The 19,268-nt window shown below is 44.7% G+C and overlaps 1 protein-coding gene across 1 annotated transcript in view; it reads right to left on the bottom strand.

Moving 5' to 3' along the window:
- The window catches only part of LOC134353876 (transient receptor potential cation channel subfamily M member 4-like), a 137,404-nt gene that overhangs the window by 33,030 nt on the left and 85,106 nt on the right, over positions 1 to 19,268 (bottom strand). The window contains exons 15-17 of the mRNA XM_063062376.1: positions 12,807 to 12,919; positions 12,386 to 12,478; positions 1,373 to 1,613 (exon numbers count right to left, since the gene is read on the bottom strand). Of these exons, the coding sequence (XP_062918446.1) occupies positions 1,373 to 1,613; positions 12,386 to 12,478; positions 12,807 to 12,919 (447 nt within the window). The remainder of the gene's footprint in view (positions 1 to 1,372; positions 1,614 to 12,385; positions 12,479 to 12,806; positions 12,920 to 19,268) is intronic.

Below are 19,268 nucleotides of genomic sequence, written 5' to 3'. Positions count from 1 at the left end.
TTTCTTTACGACCCTATTCACATGTGACACCATTGTCAATGAATTATGGACCTGTATTCGGGTATCCCTTTGCTCTACCACATTTCTCAGTGCCCTATCATTCACTGTGTAAGCCCTACCCTGGTTGGTCCTACTGAAGTGCAACTCCTCGCACTTGCCGGCATTAAAATCCATTTGCCATTTTTTAGCCCATTTTAGCTGGTCCAGATCCTGTTGTAAGCCATGATAGCCTTCCTCACTGTCCAGTACACCTCAAATCTTAGTGTCATCCACAAATTTGCTGATCCAGTTAACCACATTATCATCCCGATCATTGGTATAGTTGACAAACAACAGACCCAGCACCGATCCCTGTGGCACAGGCCTCCAGTGCACCCATCTACTACCACTCTCTGACTTCTCCCACAAAGCCAATGACCAATCCAATTTACTACATCATACTGAATGTCGAACGGCTGAACCTTCTTGACCAACCTCCCATGTGGGACCTTGTGAAATGCCTTGCTAAAGTCCATGTGGACAACCTCCATTGCCTTGCCTTCATCAACATTCCTGGTAATTTCCTCAAAAATCTCTACAAGATTGGTTAGACATGATTTACCATGCACAAATCCATGCTGACTATCCCTAATCAGTCCCTGTCTATCTGAATACTTATATATCAGGACCTTCAGAATACCCTCCCATAACTTTCCCACCACTGATGTCAGGCTCACTGACCTATAATTTCCTGGTTTATTTTTAGAGCCTTTCTTGAATAGTTGAACAACATTAGCTATCCTCCAAACCTCTGGTAGTTCACCTATTGCTGAGGATGTTTCAAATATCTCTGCTAGGGCCCTGGCTATTTCTGCACTTGCCTCCCATAGGGTCTGAGAAAAAACTTTGTCAGGCCCTGGGGATTTATCCACCTTAACTTGCCTCAGGACAGCAAATACCTCCTCCTCTGTAATCTGCACAGGATCCATGAAATGGATGCTGCTTTGCCTCACTTCTATAGACTCTGTGTCCTTCTCCTGAGTAAATACAGATGCAAAAAGTTTATTTAAGATCTCCCCCATCTACTTTGGCTCCACACGCGGATTACCATTCTGATCTTCCAGAGGACCAATTTTGACCCTTGATACATTTTTGCTCTTAACATATCTGTAGAATCCCTTGGGATTTTCCTTCACTCCTCATTCTTCTGAATTCCAGTGAATGGAGGCCCAGAGCTATCAAACACCCTTCATATGATTGGCCTTTCATCCCAGAATCATTTTTGTGAACATGTTTGAACCTTCTCCATTTCAGAAGGATATTTTAGAAGGTTGCAAAAAGCGTTCCTCCCATAACTCTTGGTCTCAGCAAACCCCAAGCATTTTGGCCTTACCTGTCGAATCTCCTCAAACACAATTGTGAGGACCCAGATGTACAGAATGAGTTCCATGTTGGATGGGCCCAAGGGAATTAAATCCATGATTAAGATATAGGCAAAGAGGAACAGGAAGGCGAAATACATGATGACGTTCCCAAAGAACGAGGCCACTGGGGTCCCCCAGAACTGCTTCCACCGGATCATACAAAATGGCCTCTTATTTCCAGATTTAGTTTTGACGTCCACCTCATTGTCTCTGCCACAGAAAGAAGGAACATAGTAAAATTTGATGCCTAAGTGATATCTAGCCACCAATCCTTCTGCCACACATTCATCGGCCAAATCATCCTATTCTTACCCTCACTGGCACATGGCACAGGCAGCAATACAGAGGTTACTACTCTGGAGGTCCTGCTTTGCAGCTTTCTGCCTAATTCCCTATATTCTCTCTTCAGGACCTCTCCCTTTTCCCATCTATGTCATCGGTACCAGTATGTACCACAGCATACAGCTGTTCACACTCCCCCTTTAGAATGCTGTGGAAACCCTTAATAGCAACGATCTGCTAAGTGAACAGTTGTTAACTAGAGAAAAGCTGTATCCATTATCGTACAGCCTGACTGTAAACTCACATCAAGCAGCATCTATGGAAGGGAATTAACAGTCAATGTTTCAAGCCTAGACCCTTCATCAGGTTTGGAAAGGAAGGGAGCATGTTAGAATCTATCCCTCTGTAGATGCTACTTGATTTGCTGAGTCCCTTCAGCATTTTGTGCATGCTGCTTACTATTTCCAGCATCTGCAGAATCTCTTGTGGAAATGAGGATTTATGTACATAGTTTGCAGGTCATATTGAGGGAATAATTCACACAGTAGATAATGACCAGATATATTAAATGCAAAAAGGGGGAAATTATGCTGAAATTTTATGAGGCCACAACTGGAAAACTGTGTCCATTAAATATCCTTCTATCCTAATCCCTTTAACTTGGTCTGTTGCCTTCTCAGTGCTGATGATTGAAATACTATTTAAATACTGTGAGAGACTCTGTTATCATTGGGTGGTGGCAGGGGTATTTACTAGAACAGTTCCTAGGACGAAAGGATCAACTGGAGAGGCAAGCAGAGTTGGGAGGTGAATGGATAAAAGAGTCCAAGCTTTGGATAGGGGAGACAAAGTAGAGCTGTGTCCATTAGGTGACGGTTCTAAGGGTTGACAGATTGAAGGTGGTTGGCAAGAGATACAGAGTAATAACTGTGAGAAGATATTTTCAATCTCTTATTGCTATAGTTAGGAGTTACCACCTGCTTCAAAAGGACAATAATCGTACCAGTGCCCGAGAAGAGCAAGTCCAGTAGCACTCTCATCTACTGTGATGAAGTGTTTTGAGAGGTTGGTTATGGTTAGAATTAACTGCTGCCTTAGCAAGGACATAGACCCACTGCAATTTGCCTATCGCCACAATTGGTCTACAGCAAATGTGATCTTGCTATCTCCTCATGAGGCCTTGGATCACCCGGATAATACTAATACTTACATCAGGCTGCTGTTTATTGACTATAGCTCAGCATTTAACATAATCATCCTACAGGTCTGATCCAAAAAGCTCCAAAACCTGGGCCTCTATACCTCCCTCAGCAACTGGATCCTCAACTTCTGCACTGGAAGACCACAGTTTGTGCAGATTGGAAACAACACCTCCACCTCGCTGGTAATCAACACTGATGCACCTCAAGGATGTGTGCTTATCCCTCTGCTTGACTCTCTCTACATCCATGACTACGTGGCTAGGCACAGCACAACTGTCATCTTGCTGACACCACAGCTATTGCTGGTAGAATTACAGATGGTAATGAGAGGGCACAGAGGAGCAAGATAGATCAGCTAGTTGAGTGGCGTTGCAGCAACAAGCTTACATTCAATGTCAGTAAGCCCAAAGAATTGATTGTGGGCCTCGGAAAGGGTAAGAGGAGGGAACACACAGCAGTACTGAGAGAGGAATCAGAAGTGGAAAGGGTGAGCAATTTTAAGTTTCTGGGTATCAACATCTCTGAGGATCTATCCTGGGCCCAACATATTGATGCAATTACAAAGAAGGAATGACAATGGCTATATTTCATTCAGAGTTTGAGGAGATTTGGCATGTCACCAAATACACTCGCAAGTTTCTACAGATATACCATGGAGAGCATTCTAGTTGGCTGCATCACCGTGAGGTATAGGGGGTAGAGGAACACTGCACAGGATTGAAATAAGCTGCAGAAAGTAGTAAACTCAATCAGCTCCATCATGGGCACCAGCCTCCCCAGCATCCAGGATATCGCCAAGGAGTAACGCCTCAAAATGGTAGCATCCATCATTAAGGACCCCCATTACCCAGGACATGTCCTGTCCTCATTGTTACCATCAAGAAGAAGGTACAGAAGCCTGAAGGCACACACTCAATGATTCAGGAACAGCTTCATCCCCTCTGCCATCTGATTTCTGAATAAACATTGAACCCATGAACAACACCTCACTATTTTCTTTCCCTTTCTTTGGACTATTTATTTAACTATATATATATATATATAATGACATTCACAGTTTTTATTATTGCGTATTGCAATATACTGCTGCCGTGTAACAACAAATTTCACGATGTATGCCAGCGATATTAAACCCAATTCTGATTCTGACTCACTGTTTTATACAATGAGTGATAATGACCAGGATTTCCATGGAATTTCCTGCCCATCAGAATGGTACATGCTCAGATTTCATGCTTTTCACACTTCCTCATGATATTAAAGGAACTACTGAGTCCACACCAACACTCAGAGAGAGCCTGAAGTTCCTAGGAATGCATATTACGAATAGCCTGTCCTGGTCCGACTATGTAGAAGACACAGCCAAGAAAGATCTCAAAGATATGTACAAAAGGAGGGAGATTATGCTGAACTTTTATGAGGCCACAACTAGAAAATTGGGTCCGGAAGTTACCACTGTTTGGTAAGGACCTGAAGGACATGGAGTCATACAGCACCTCTACTACCTCAGGAGGCCAATGAAATTTGGCATTTCCTCTTTGACCTTCACCAACTTTTACCGATGTACCATAGAAAACATCCTACCTGGATGCATCACCACTTGGTATGGTAACTGCTCTGCCCCTGACCACAGAAACTACAGAGGACTCTCGATGACCTCTGTCAACACCTCTCATTGCTTCAGTAAAGCAGACAGTATAATCATTCTCTCTTCCTCCCCCTTCCATCGGGTAGAAGATTCAAAAGCCTGAAATCACACACCATGAGACTCGAGGACAGATTCTATCAAACTGTTCCCTAGAATGATAAGATGGAATCTTGACATCATGACCTACCTTGTTATGGCCTTGTACCTAAACTGCACTTTCTCTGTGAAACATTTTATTCTGCATTCTGTTATTGATTTCCCTTGTACTCCCTCAATGTCCCGATGTGTTGAAGTGAACTGTATGGATGGCATGCAAAACAAAGTTTTTCACTATACCTCAGTACATAAAACCAATTTGTCAATCCCATTTCCTCACTACCAGCATCATCATCATTGGGTGATCATGGTCTCATGACCCTGATTGTTCTTGGCAAATTTTTCTGCTGAAGTAGTTTTCCATTGCCTTATTCTGGGCAGTGTCTTTATAAAATGGGTGACCCTCGCCATTATCAATACTGTTTAAAGATCATCTGCCTTGTCAGTGGTGGCGTAACCAGGACTTGTGATATGCACCAGGTGCTCATAGACCATCCACCACCTACTCCCGTGGATTCACATGACCCTAATCGGGGTCTAATCCAGTGCTACACCTTGCCCAAGGGTGATCTGCAGGCTAGCAGAGGGAAGGAGCACCTTACATCTCCTTTGGTAGAGATGTACTGTATCTCCACCCCACCCCCACCATCCAGTTTAAATTCCATGTAACCTATCCTTTCTCAGATGCCCACCAATGCTCCAATTTTCTTACTACCAATATATACTGTAGATAATTTACAGCAGCTAATTAATCTCCAAACCTACACCTCTTTAGGATGTGGGGAAAAATTGGAGGATCTGGTCATAGAGAGAACTTGCAAACTCCAATCAGGGAGCAGCAGAATCTAGGATCGAACTTGATGCACCACTGCTACAACTATCAACAAAGTAGAGGGGGAGAGGATGACAGCATGACCCAGCGCGCACGGCCTCTCCGGTGAAATGATATCATATTTGTAAGTAGGATGCCATGCACAATTGGGATTTGATGGAGACGGACATGAGAAGCACGGAGGCACATCTGGAGAAACCTCTGAAATGCCCGCTTCGCTGCCGCTGCTACTGTGCGATCGAGAATCTCCGGAGGGGAAGGCCCCAAATCCTCGGCTTTGCATGTTGCTGGCGGCTGGGGCTGGGGTCAAAGCGCTAAGCAGAGATGGTGCTCGGTGCTCGGCGTTGGAGGCTTGAAGTTTTCGGACGGACTGAGTATCGGACTGTGGTCAGGTGCTTCCAGGATGCTGCATCGGCAAGTTTGCGGTGCTGGAGGCTCATGGCAGGGAGAGTTTTCTTCCTTCTACCGTCGGCATGAGATGTTGGGACTTTTGAGAGACTTTGAGACCTTTTCTTACCGTGCCCATGATCTGTTCTTCTATCAAGTTACGGTATTGCTTGTACTGTTGTAACTATATGTTATAATTATGTGTTTTTTGTCAGTTTTCCAGTCTTGGTCTGTCTTGTGTTTCTGTGATATCACACTGGAGGAACACTGTATCATTTCTTAATGCATGCATTACTAAATGACAATAAACGAGGACTGTGTGTGTTCATAATCTAAACTAAACTTAAAGTACAATCCAAAGCTGCAAAATAAACATGACAGAAATAATGTTGCAGGTTACAGGGTAGATTGCTCTACAGAGAGCCAGCAGTGTTTTGATGTGCTGAATGTCCTTTAGCAAAGTACATGAGGTGGTCCATTAGCAGGGTGGTTAGCTTAATGGTATTAAAGTGCCAGACCCAGGGTTCAATTCCGCTGCTGTCTGTAAGGAGTTTGTACGTTCTCCCCGTGAACACATGGGTTTCCTCCAGGTGCTCAGCTTTCCTCACATATTTCAAAATGTACAGGTTAGGGTTAGTAAGTCATGGGCATGTTCTGTTGATGTTAGAAGTGTGGCTACACTTGTGGGCTGCCCCAGCACATCCTCGGACTGGGTTGGTCATTGACACAAATGACACATTTCATTGTATGCTTCAAAGTTCAAAGATCAAAGTCAATTTGTTATTAAGTTATGTCTATGTCATCATGTAACACCCAAAGATTCACCTCATTTTATTGAGCTTCAATGAGCATATGACAAACAAAGCTAATCTTTCATCTTTATCTATCCAAGAATAAGAATCAGGTTTATCATCACCAGCAAGTGTTGTGAAATCTGTTAACTTGGCAGCAGCAGTTCAATGAAATACATGATAATATAAAAAGCAAAAAAATAATTAAGTAAATCAATTCTCTATTGGCTCACAAATAGAGAAAGCTTGGAGACAGTGCGAGAGGGAGGATAGGCAGATGATAGAGAAGGGACCCACTCAGACCGATGGTTTGAGATGTGTCTATTTTAATGCAATGAGTATTATGGACAAAGTGGATGAGCTTAGAACCTGGATCAGTACTTGGAGATATGATGTTGTGGCCATTACAGAGACTTAGAAGGCTCAGGGGCAGGAATGGTTACTTTGAGTGCCAGGCTTTAAATGTTTCAGAAAGGACAGGGAGAGAGGCCAAAGGCTGCAGAATAGGAGAAAGACATGGAGGGATTGTCTACAGAGTATCTGTGGGTAGAAGTTAGGAACAGGAAGGGGTCAATAACTCTACTGGGTATTTTTTATAGACCACCCAATAGTAACAGGGACATCGAGGAGCAGATAGAGAGACAAATTCTGGAAAGGTGTAATAATAACAGGGTTGTCATGGTGGCAGATTTTAATTTCCCAAATATCGATTGGCATGTCCCTAGAGCAAGGGATTTAGATGGGGTGGAGTTTGTTAGGTGTGTTCAAAAAGGTTTATTGATACAATATGTAGATAAGCCTACAAGAGGAGAGGCTGTACTTGATCTGGTATTGGGAAATGAACCTGGTCAGGTGTCAGATTTCTCAGTGGGAGAGCATTTTGGAGATAGTGATCACAATTCTATCTCCTTTACCACAGTGTTGGAGAGGGATAGGAACAAACAAGTCAGGAATGTGTTTAACTGGAGTAAGGGGAAATATGAGGCTATCAGGCAAGAACTTGGAAGCATAAATTGGAACAGATGTTCTCAAAGAAATGCATGGAAGAAATGTGGCAAATATTCAGGGGGCATTTGCATGGAGTTCTGCATAGGTTCGTTCCAATGAGACAGAGAAAGGATGGTAGGGTACAGGAACCATGGTGTATGAAGGCTGTTGTAAATCTGGTCAAGAAGAAAATAAGAGCTTACAAACTGGAGGAGATAGCAGAGGTACTTAATGAATACTTTGCTTCAGTATTCACTATGGAAAAGGATCTTGGTGATCGTAGGGATGACTGACAGTAGACTGAAAAGCTTGAACATGTAGATATTAAGAAAGAGGATGTGCTAGAGTGTTTGGAAAGCATCAAGTTGGATAAGTCACCAGGGCCAGACAAGATGTACCTCAGGCTACTGTGGGAAGTGAGGAAGGAGACTGCTGAGCCTCTGGTGATGATCTTTGTATCCTCAATGGGGACGGGAGAGGTTCCGGAGGATTGGAGAGTTACAGATGTTGTTCCATTATTCAAGAAAGGGAGTAGAGACAGCCCAGGAAATTATAGAATAGTGAGTCTTACTTCAGTGGTTGGTAAGTTGATGGAGAAGATCCTGAGAGGCAGGATTTATGATCATTTGGAGAGGCATAATATGATTAGGAATAGTCAGTATGCCTTTGTGAAAGGCAGGTCGTGCCTGATTGAATTTTTTGAGGATTTGACTAAACACATTGATGAAGGTAGATGTAGTGTATATGGATTTTAGCAAGGCATTTGATAAGGTACCCCATGCAAGGCTTATTGAGAAAGTAAGGAGGCATGGGATCCAAGGGGACATTGCTTTGTGGATCCAGAACTGGCTTGCCCACAGAAGGCAAAGAGTGGTTGTAGACGGGTCATATTCTGCATGGAGGTCAGTGACCAGTGGTGTCCCTCAGGGATCTGTTCTGGGACCCCTACTCTTCGTGATTTTTATAAATGACCTGGATGAAAAAGTGGAGGGATAGGTTAGTAAATTTGCTGATGACACAAAGGTTGGGTGTGTTGTGGATAGTGTGGAGGCTGTCAGTGGGACATTGATAGGATGCAAAACTGGGCTGAGAAGTGGCAGATGAAGTTCAATCCAGATAAGTGTGAGGTGGTTCACTTTGGTAGGTCTAATATGATGCAGAATATAGTATTAATGGTTTGCTTATCAGGCAAATAGGTCAGTGGATAATGCCGTCAACATGGGACTGCATTACATACTACAACACCTCGACAACCCAGGAACTTCTGCGAGGGTCCTGTTTGTTGACTTCAGCTCGGTGTTCAACACCATCGTCCCAGAAATCCTCCAGTCCAAACTCACCCAGCTCACTGTCTCCCCCGCCATCTGTCAGTGGATCACAAGCTTCTTGACTGACAGGGTGCAGCAGGTGAGGCTGGGGAGCATCATTTCTAGCACCCGGACAATCAGTACCGGTGTCCCCCAGGGATGTGTGCTCTCCCCACCGCTCTTCTCCATTTACACTAATGACTGCACCTCACAGGATCCAGCTGTTAAACTCCTGAAGTTTGTAGACGACACAACTGTCATTGGCCTTATCCGAGACGGTGATGAGTCTGCATACAGATGGGTGGTGGAACGGCTGGCCCCCTGGTGTGGTCAGAACAATCTGGAGCTAAATACGCTCAAGACTGGAGATGACAGTGGACTTCAGGAGGAGCCCCACAATACTCCCCCCACTCACTACACTCAACAGTATTGTGTCTGCTGTGGAGACCTTCAGGTTTCTGGGTGTCACAATCTCCCAGGACCTGAAGTGAACACCTAACACGGACACTCTTATCAAAAAGGCTCAGCAGAGGTCGTATTTCCTACATCAACTCAGGAAGTACAACCTGCCTCAGGAGCTGCTGATTCAATTCTATTCAGGAATGATCCAGTCTGTTCTCTGTTCGTCCATCACTGTCTGGTTTGGATCAGCTACCAAACAAGACAAGAATAGACTCCAAAGAACCATCAGGGCTGCTGAAAGGATTATTGGTGTGAAGCTGCCCTCGATCCAGGACTTATATGAATCTAGAGTCAGGAAGCGAGCAAGCAGCATCATTGTAGACCCATCACACCCTGGACATCACCTGTTCCAACTCCTTCCTTCTGGTGGGCACTTTAGATCACTGTATGCCAGGACAAATAGGTACAAGAACAGTTTCTTTCCGTATGCCATCAGTCTTATGAGCACTTGAATTTTAGTCTATTATAAACCAAGTCCACCTGTACATACACAGGTATACCTCATTGTATATAGTTCACCATTATTTGCACTATTGTTTTGTTTGTTTTTGATTCTGTACAGCGAGAGCTCAGGGAAACCGGCATCAAATTCCCTGTATGTATCCACTTACTTGGCGATAATAAAGGATTCTGATTCTGATTCTGATTCATGAGATTGGGGAGCATGCCTTATGAGAATAGGTTGAGTGAACTCAGCCTTTTCTCCTTGGAGTGACAGAGGATGAGAGGTGTCCTGATAGAGGTGTATAAGATGATGAGAGGCATTTATCCTGTGGATAGTCAGAGGCTTTTCCCCAGGGCTGAAATGGCTAGCATGAAAGGGCACAGTTTTAAGATGCTTGGATGTAGATACAGAGGAGATGTCAGGGGTAAGTTTTTTACGCAGAGAGTGGTGAGTGTGTGGAATGGGCTGCCGGCAATGGTGATGGAGGCGGATACGATAGGATCTTTTTAGAGACTCCTGGACAGGTACATGGAGCTCAGAAAAATAGAGTGCTATGGGTAACCCTAGGTAATTTCTCAGGTAAGGACATGTTTGGCACAGCTTTGTGGGTCGAAGGGCCTGTATTGTGCTGTAGTTTTTCTATGTTTCTATGTTTCTAATTCTATATATTAGTTTCTATATATATATATATAATTCTATATATTCAAAATAGTGCAAAAACAGAAAACATACATATTTTTAAAAAGTGAGGTAGTATTCATGGGTTCAATGTCCATTTCGGAATCGTATGGCGGAAGGGAAGAAGTTGTTCCTGAATTGCTGAGTGTGTGATTTCAGGCTTCTGTACCTCCTTCCTGTGGTAGCAATGAGAAGAGGGCATGTTCTGGGTGATGGGATCCTTAATGGACATGCCTTTCTGAAGATGAAGATGTCTTGAAGCTAGTACCGAAGATGGAGCCGCCTAATTTTACAACTTGCTGCAGCTTCTTTCGGTCCTGTGCAGTAGCCTCCACCCGCCCCCCATGTCAGACAGTGAAGCAGCCTGTCAGAATGCTCTCCACAATACATCTATAGAAATTTTTAAGTGTTCTAGGTGACAAACCAAATCTCTTCAAACTCCTAATGAAGTAAAGCTGCTGTCTTGCCTTCTTCACAGCTGCATCGATATGTGGGACCTGGTTAGATCCTTAGAGATCTTGGCACCCAGGAACTTGAAATTACTCACTCTCTCCACTTCTGATCCCTCTCTGGGAGCACTTCAGCTTCCTGAACAAGGCATGACAAATCCTACTGTGGACTTGTCATTTGATGAATGACTACCCCGCAACTCCCTCTCCAGTTACACCCTCACTACACAGACAGTGGCGGCTCAGTTAGGCACTTCATCACCATCCATTGTGGGGCAAAAAGGGTCATCGATTTGTGATGGTAGGGGGTTTGCTGTCCATGAAGTTCTGAACTCCATAGTGTTAAATCCTGTCCGTTATAGATAGGCACGGGCGTCCTCACTAAAGAGAGGTTATACTGTAGTTACCTACTCTTGAATGGTGAGATCACTACAGCCACAGTGAGTTTAGCTGTTAACATCCACTATTTGAGTGGTCAGTCTCCCATCCCCGTCAAGGAAATTCTTCCAGCTAACAAAGTCATTTAAAACAACTCATTTATATGTAGTAATACAAACTTAGATAAAATTCTTAAAATTCACAGAGGAAAAAAGTTTTCCAAATTACAAAGCATAGGTACAATTCCTATCAGCTAAAATGACATACCAATGAGTAGCAGGTCCATCGCAGAAGTCAAAGCCAGAGGACGGTCACCCTGTCTTTCTGTCATTTCTCTTGTCTTTCCTTGATCATTCTTAATAAGCCTGACTACTGTGCTCTGCTACTTGGTAACTTCATACATATGTGATTTTTTTTTCAGATACCTTTTCACACAAATGGTCTAAAAGCTTCTGGGGACAGAGATCCCAGACGTCCAAAGTAAACATTGTGAGGGATGATTCTCTGAGTACACAAATCTCTAAATTATTGATACCCAAATTTTCATGTGCTGAGTGATAGTCTGGGCGAAAAGCTTCCTTGAACTAAATAACTTAGAGTTGTCTGGTTTGGTGCTGGACAATGAACATAACCCCGCTGTTTTACAGTATGTCTCCTGAGCAGCCAGCCCCATGCTGTGGGCCAGCATTCTGTGCTATATAGACAGCGTTGTTTGTTTGTAACATTGTCCTTTTAACTTCAGCCTGATTGGTTGCTGAACTGAAAACTGATTCTTGTTTACAACAGGAAGCTGAGCAAAGAATATTGGTTGGGAGTTTAACTTACTCAAAAACAATTCTCCGATGCCTGGAAGTGTTTGCTGCTGTATTAGAAAGCTGAACACAGCCCTAAACAGCGAATATCCATCTCAGGTTGCCCATGTGTGTCAGGGACAGATTGTTATAGTCCAGGCCAGTGCCCAGTGCTTGTGGAGGGGTCAGGTGGAGGTACATGGAGCGTGAAGTAAGGAGCAAGTTAAGTACAAAATATGTCACTCACCGAGAGCCCTCCAAAGCCTCAAGCAGTGTGTCATTCTCATTAGATTCCAGCTCAGATGCTGAGCATTCTGTCACCTGCTCTTCTGTGTTACTCCTGTATACCAAACAGAATGTCAGAATATATCTCTGTCACTAAACCTAAAAGCATCGATGTAACCAACACCAAAACCTGGGAGAGAATGGCCTCATCGAACAAGCTGGTACAGCCCACGGCTCCCCTACGGGGATGGAGGAATGAGAAGATTGGGCAAGAGGGAGGCACTGGTGAGGGAGGTGGCAGTGGCCACAGGAGCATGGATGAGATTCACACTCCCCAGCCAATGCTGCCAAACATGAGGAACAGCTTTCACCTAAGTTAAGTGCAGAAAATGTCAGCAGGTCAGGAAGCATCTGTGGAGGGAGAAGTAGGGTCAGCCTTTTACCTGAACTTGATGAGGTTGCTGTATATGAAAGGTGGGCAGAAGAAAGCGAGTATTAGCTTCCAGATCTCAGTGTTTCTGTCCATCTCGCCCCACCAGATCTGACTCAGGAAGGCCTGTTGAAGAAAGGAGGGAGTAAGAGGGAGATGGAGATTAGTTCACCCAATACCACACCCTGTCCGCTGCGAGAATCGCCAAAGTGTGGCTTGGACCATCGTTCAGTTTATTGCCCTCTCAGACCCCAAACGTTCACATCTGGTTGGTGGATATACACTTATTAGGTACACCTATACACCTGCTCATTAATGCAAATATCTAATCAACCAATCATATTGCCCGCTCTCAGGACTGGGCCTTGCTACCTCAATTTGGCCTATACATGTCAGTCTGCAACAGCCCTGCACCTTCAGGACTTCAATTCACACCGCAAAACAGGCCAGGTTGTACAGGCAGTTCAAAAGCTCAACTCCGAAAGGGAAATTACAGGTTAAATATTACAGTGATCACTTTCGAGAAAAAGGTGTGATTAATAAAGCAATTAGTAGTTTTGTTTGCTGCCAGCAAGTCATCACTGCGTTTCACTAGTGCCATCTTGAACCGGAAGTTTAAGATGGCGCTGTTGAAGTATCCTCAGCTCAGCTGGTGTTTAGCTCACTGCTCTCAACTCAAGTTTAAACAGCATTTCAAAGTTAGTAAACTGAAGCCTGCAAATATCCAACTAAGAACTTATACTGGAGAAAAGATATCTTCTGTGGAAATGACATCTGTAACAGTGAAATACAACATTGGACTTGTATATAGAGAAAACCGCAGGGCCAGCATTTTTGGGACGTGATTAGCTGAGGCAACTACATCTTGTTTGGAGATCCATCCACCATTTGCATGCCACATCCTCTGCAATAGAGTGAACTGAACGCGAGTTATGAAAGGTACCGGATGATGCCACAACTGCCTCCACGCCAAATACCATGTACCATTGTCCAACAGAGGACAAACAGATATTGGTGCCAGTCTCTGTGCGTCTGGTTGGAATGCACACTGGACCGAGAAATGACCATGCTGTTCAGAGTGATTGTGAAAGTGACGAAAGCAGTGGTCCGACTACAAGAATGTTTGAATGAACACATCTGAGAAAGCTTCTGTAAGCTAATCAGGCAGTTATCTGTGAAATGTGGCTTGGTTTTAAGCTGGAAGAGAGTTCAACAAGCTTCAGGAAAGTTACAAGCATTTTCAACTTTTGTGAGCTTAATGAACCAAAATCTACTCCGCGTGCGTTAAGTTTATCGCATGAACTTCAAGTGGGAGACCAAAGCTGTTTGTAAAAGTAGATGCAAAGACCGAAGTCCAGTTAGGTGAATGGAAAATGAAAAAGATACAAAGGAGTCAATGGGATACAAAAACAGAGGATTCATCAGATGTTGTTGTGGATGAGGAAACTGTGATGGGGAGCAGTCAGTAAATGCACTCTCTACACATGCCCATTTAAACACAGTCACATGTACACACACACACACAGGTACACACAGGCACAGACACACACACACACACACAAACACAGAATTGTGATCCCAAGTCAGGAAACCCCGAGGCTAAAAGTGAAGCAGGTGTCTGGGGGTCAGTGGAGACCGTAGAGGAGGAAGAATTTCAGCCCAGAGCTAAATTCTCTGAACCCTCACTGGAAAAGCTGTTCTGAGGCTTATTGTTGGCCCAGCAGAGGAGAGATGGGGCTTCTATGAAGGAATTCCAAAGCCTGCAGAAGGGTCCCAGAAGACCATCTTATCAACAAGGTGACATATCTTGAACTATCTCCTTGGGTTCCAGAGGATGGCCCGGATATGGCAATGGCCAGAGAGGGAAAGGGTCTGCCAGCTAGTGCCACCACTGATGGGTAAAGCTCTCAAAGCCTACACTGCGATGGATGAAGAAAGGTCCAACAACTATCCTGACTTGAAGGAGACACTGCTGGTTAAGTTTGATATCTTGTCAGGAACCTATCGTCAATGTTTCCATTCCTGTACTGTCCCACCAGGAGAGTCACCCACTGAGACATATCAACAACTGAAAGGTCTCTAGTGATGGATTTGTCCAGAGCAGAAGTCCAAGGTGGAGATTGGTGAGGCCATTACTTTGGGGCAGCTGCTGCAGGTTCTTCCTCCAGACACCAGAATAGGGGTCCAGGAGCACAAGCCAGTGGGTGGACTCACTGCTTGCCCTGTAGTACATCAATGTCCACAAGGGGGCGTATTCATTGCCATTATTCCGAAGCGACATAGACTCTAACGCTCCAAGGGATTCTCAGAGTAACACTGTGGAATTGTGGAGTGGGAGAAACGAGGGCAAAGGACCATTGGTCGGTGGTTCTAAGACCTTTCATTTGTTACCATTGTCAGCAGCCAGGCTATAAGTCCTCTGTGTGTCCTCCCAAGAGGCCCAAGTTGTCAGATATGTGCTTTGTACCAAGGGAGGGGGATTGTGATGATGCTGATAATGACTGTAATGATTGTGAGTATTGTAAAGGAAAACAAGCAGATTGTAAGGAGAAAAAGCCCATGTTTATAATAGTCAAAGTTAATGGAACAACACACATAAAAGTTGCTGGTGAACGCAGCAGGCCAAGCAGCATCTCTAGGAAGAGGTACAGTCGACGTTTCAGGCCGAGACCCTTCATCAGGACTAACTGAAGGAAGAGTGAGTAAGGGATTTGAAAGTTGGAGGGGGAGGGGGAGATCCAAAATGATAGGAGAAGACAGGAGGGGGAGGGATGGAGCCAAGAGCTGGACAGGTGATAGGCAAAAGGGATACAAGAGGATCATGGGACAGGAGGTCTGGGAAGAAAGACAAGGAGGTGGGGGGGGGGACCCAGAGGATGGGCAAGGGGTATATTCAGAGGGACAGAGGGAGAAAAAGGAGAGTGAGAGAAAGAATGTGTGTATAAAAATAAGTAACAGATGGGGTACAAGGGGGAGGTGGGGCATTAGTGGAAGTTTGAGAAGTCGATGTTCATGCCATCAGGTTGGAGGCTACCCAGACGGAATATAAGGTGTTGTTCCTCCAACCTGAGTGTGGCTTCATCTTTACAGTAGAGGAGGCCGTGGATAGACATATCAGAATGGGAATGGGACGTGGAATTAAAATGTGTGGCCACTGGGAGATCCTGCTTTCTCTGGCGGACAGAGTGTAGATGTTCAGCAAAGCGGTCTCCCAGTCTGCGTCGGGTCTCGCCAATATATAAAAGGCCACATCAGGAGCACCGGACACAGTATATCACCCAGCCGACTCACAGGTGAAGTGTTGCCTCATCTGGAAGGACTGTTTGGGGCCCTGAATGGTGGTAAGAGAGGAAGTATAAGGGCATGTGTAGCACTTGTTCCGCTTACATGGATAAGTGCCAGGAGGGAGATCAGTGGGGAGGGATGGGGGGAAGAATGGACAAGGGGGTTGCATAGGGAGCGATCCCTGTGGAATGCAGAGAGAGGGGGGGGAGGGAAAGATGTGCTTAGTGGTGGGATCCTGTTGGAGGTGGCAGAAGTTACGGAGAATAATATGTTGGACCTGGAGGCTGGTGGGGTGGTAGGTGAGGACCAGGGGAACCCTATTCCTAGTGGGGTGGCGGGAGGATGGAGTGAGAGCAGATGTACGTGAAATGGGGGAGATGCGTTTAAGAGCAGAGTTGATAGTGGAGGAAGGGAAGCCCCTTTCTTTAAAAAAGGAAGACATCTCCCTCGTCCTGGAATGAAAAGCCTCACCCTGAGAGCAGATGCAGTGGAGACGGAGGAATTGCGAGAAGGGGATGGCGTTTTTGCAAGAGACAGGGTGAGAAGAGGAATAGTCCAGATAGCTGTGAGAGTCAGTAGGCTTATCGTATCCATCAGTGGATAAGCTGTCTCCAGAGACAGAGAAAGAAAGATCTAGAAAGGGGAGGGAGGTGTCGGAAATGGACCAGGTAAACTTGAGGGCAGGGTGAAAGTTGGAGGCAAAGTTAATAAAGTCAACGAGTTCTGCATGCGTGCAGGAAGCAGCGCCAATGCAGTCGTCGATGTAGCGAAGGAAAAGTGGGGGACAGATACCAGAATAGGCACGGATCATAGATTGTTCCACAAAGCCAACAAAAAGGCAGGCATAGCTGGGACCCATTCGGGTGCCCATAGCTACACCTTTAGTTTGGAGGAAGTGGGAGGAGCCAAAGGAGAAATTATTAAGAGTAAGGACTAATTCCGCTAGACAGAGCAGAGTGGTGGTAGAGGGGAACTGATTAGGTCTGTTAAAGCTCTTTTAGATTCTGGTAACTCACTTCCATATATTAAAAAAAGTCATGCCCTGCCTTTGGTGTTAACTACAGTCACCAAACACTTACCCAACGTCCATGGTGATTGGAAGTCTGAGCCTCTCACAGAACTCACAATTGAGCTGGATAACCACAAGTATTTGATGAACATGGGAGTGCCAGAGAAACTACCCGATGACATGATTCTGGGCAGAGATTTGCCTGTATTACATGAGATACTGAGGAAGGGAATTAGCCAATCAAGTCACGCTGCCAATGGCATTGTGGGAAATATGCTGGCTCATCTGCTCCTGTTGATATTTGTAGCAGATGATGACCCATTGATGATGACTCAGTTGGGGTTGTGGAGGCCTGGAAGGGGCCTGGGATGGTTGATGTCTCCCATCTTGATGGCCACCAACCAGTGGAGCTGCAGGGGGTGTTTGCAGATTTTCCACAGCTGTTCCAGCAGAGACCAGGGCTAAAAAATTTCCTAAAACATTCCATCAGATCAGAGCTGACCAGGGTTCAGTTCAGTAACACTGCTACAAGGTACCAGAGTGACTTGTGGGAGCCCTGAAGAATGAGATTCTGACCATGCTAGGAGTCACTGAGCCTTCAAATAGGCAATGGAGCAGTCCTATCATTCTCGTCCTCAGGAAGGATGGTACCCTGAGGGTGTGTATTCATTTCCATAGGTTGAATGTCATTTCTTTTCTTGATGCTTATCCTATGCCCCACATTGAAGACCTACTAGAAAGGATTGAACAGGCAAATGACATTACTACACTGGACCTTTTTAAAGGCTACTGACAGGTTCCCCTGGATGACCAATCAAAATCCCTCACTGCTTCCATATAGCCTTGAGGCTGGATGAATGCACAGTAATGCTCTTTGGTCTCAAGGTGCACCAGCAACCTTCCATCGGCTGATCGACCGGGTGTTACAAGGCTGTGAGGACTGCAGTGCGGCCTACCTAGATAAGATGGTTGTCTACAGCCAGACATGGTCCGAGTACCTGGACTATCTACACAAGATTCTGAGGATTATTCATGCCGCCGGTCTCACGCTCAATCTACAAAAGTGTGAGTGGACATGAAGGGAGATGAAGAGGTGGACAAAGTGGAAGCAATTACAACAGTCCTCGACCTTGCACCAAGGAGGAAGTGAAGTCCTTTCTGGGTCTGGTAGGGTGGTATTGCAAGCTTATTCCCAAACTTGCCACTCCTGCTGCTCCTCTGACTGATCTTACTGGCAGTGGGAGAGAGATCGAGCTGCCGGGAGTTCACTTTGGAAATAGTAAGGAGTTGTTTATTGTACTCTCTGGTAGATATCTTTCTGTAAATATTGGAAGTTTTCTTTTCACTACTTTTGATAATTTTTGTATGTTTCATTTTTTGATGCACCAAATAAACACCCTTGCATAAATGTGCTAGTTGACTGCAGCCATTCATTTCTTTGGTCAAAACCCAGATATTGTAACACATTATCTGAGAAGAATAAGAAATCCTCCACAGCAATTAAATCTTTAGGCCTGAATGGGACAATTAAAAAATGTACTATGCTTGGATGTCTGTATATACTTATACTTTATACTTTATTGTTGCCAAACAATTGGTACCAGAACGTACAATCATCACAGCGATATTTGATTCTGCGCTTCCCACTCCCTTGATTACAAATATTAAATATTAAAAATAGTAAAAATTAATAAATACCAAAAATTTAAATTATAAATCATAAATAGAAAATAGAAAAATGGAAAGTATGGTAGTGCAAAAAAACAGAGAGGCAGGTCCGGATATTTGGAGGGTACAGCCCGGATCCGGGTCAGGATCCATTCAGCAGTCTTATCACAGTTGGAAAGAAGCTGTTCCTAAATCTGACCGTACGAGTCTTCAAGGTCCTGAGCCTTCTCCCGGAGGGAAGAGGGACGAAAAGTGTGTTGGCTGGGTGGGTCGTGTCCTTGATTATCCTGGCAGCACTGCTCTGACTGCATGTGGTGTAAAGTGAGTCCATGGACGGAAAATTGGTTTGTGTGATGTACTGCTCCATGTTCACGAACTTCTGCAGCTTCTTTCGGTCTTGGACAGGACAACTTCCATATCAGGTTGTGATGCACCCTAGAAGAATGCTTTCTACGGTGCATCTATAAAAATTAGTGAGGGTTTAGGGAACAGGCCAAATTTCTTTAGTTTTCT

Source organism: Mobula hypostoma, chromosome 11, assembly GCF_963921235.1.
Source record: "Mobula hypostoma chromosome 11, sMobHyp1.1, whole genome shotgun sequence".
NCBI classification, from domain to species: Eukaryota; Metazoa; Chordata; class Chondrichthyes; order Myliobatiformes; family Myliobatidae; genus Mobula; species Mobula hypostoma.
Note: the sequence above shows the minus strand (reverse complement) of the source record. Positions and strands in the feature narration are given on the sequence as shown.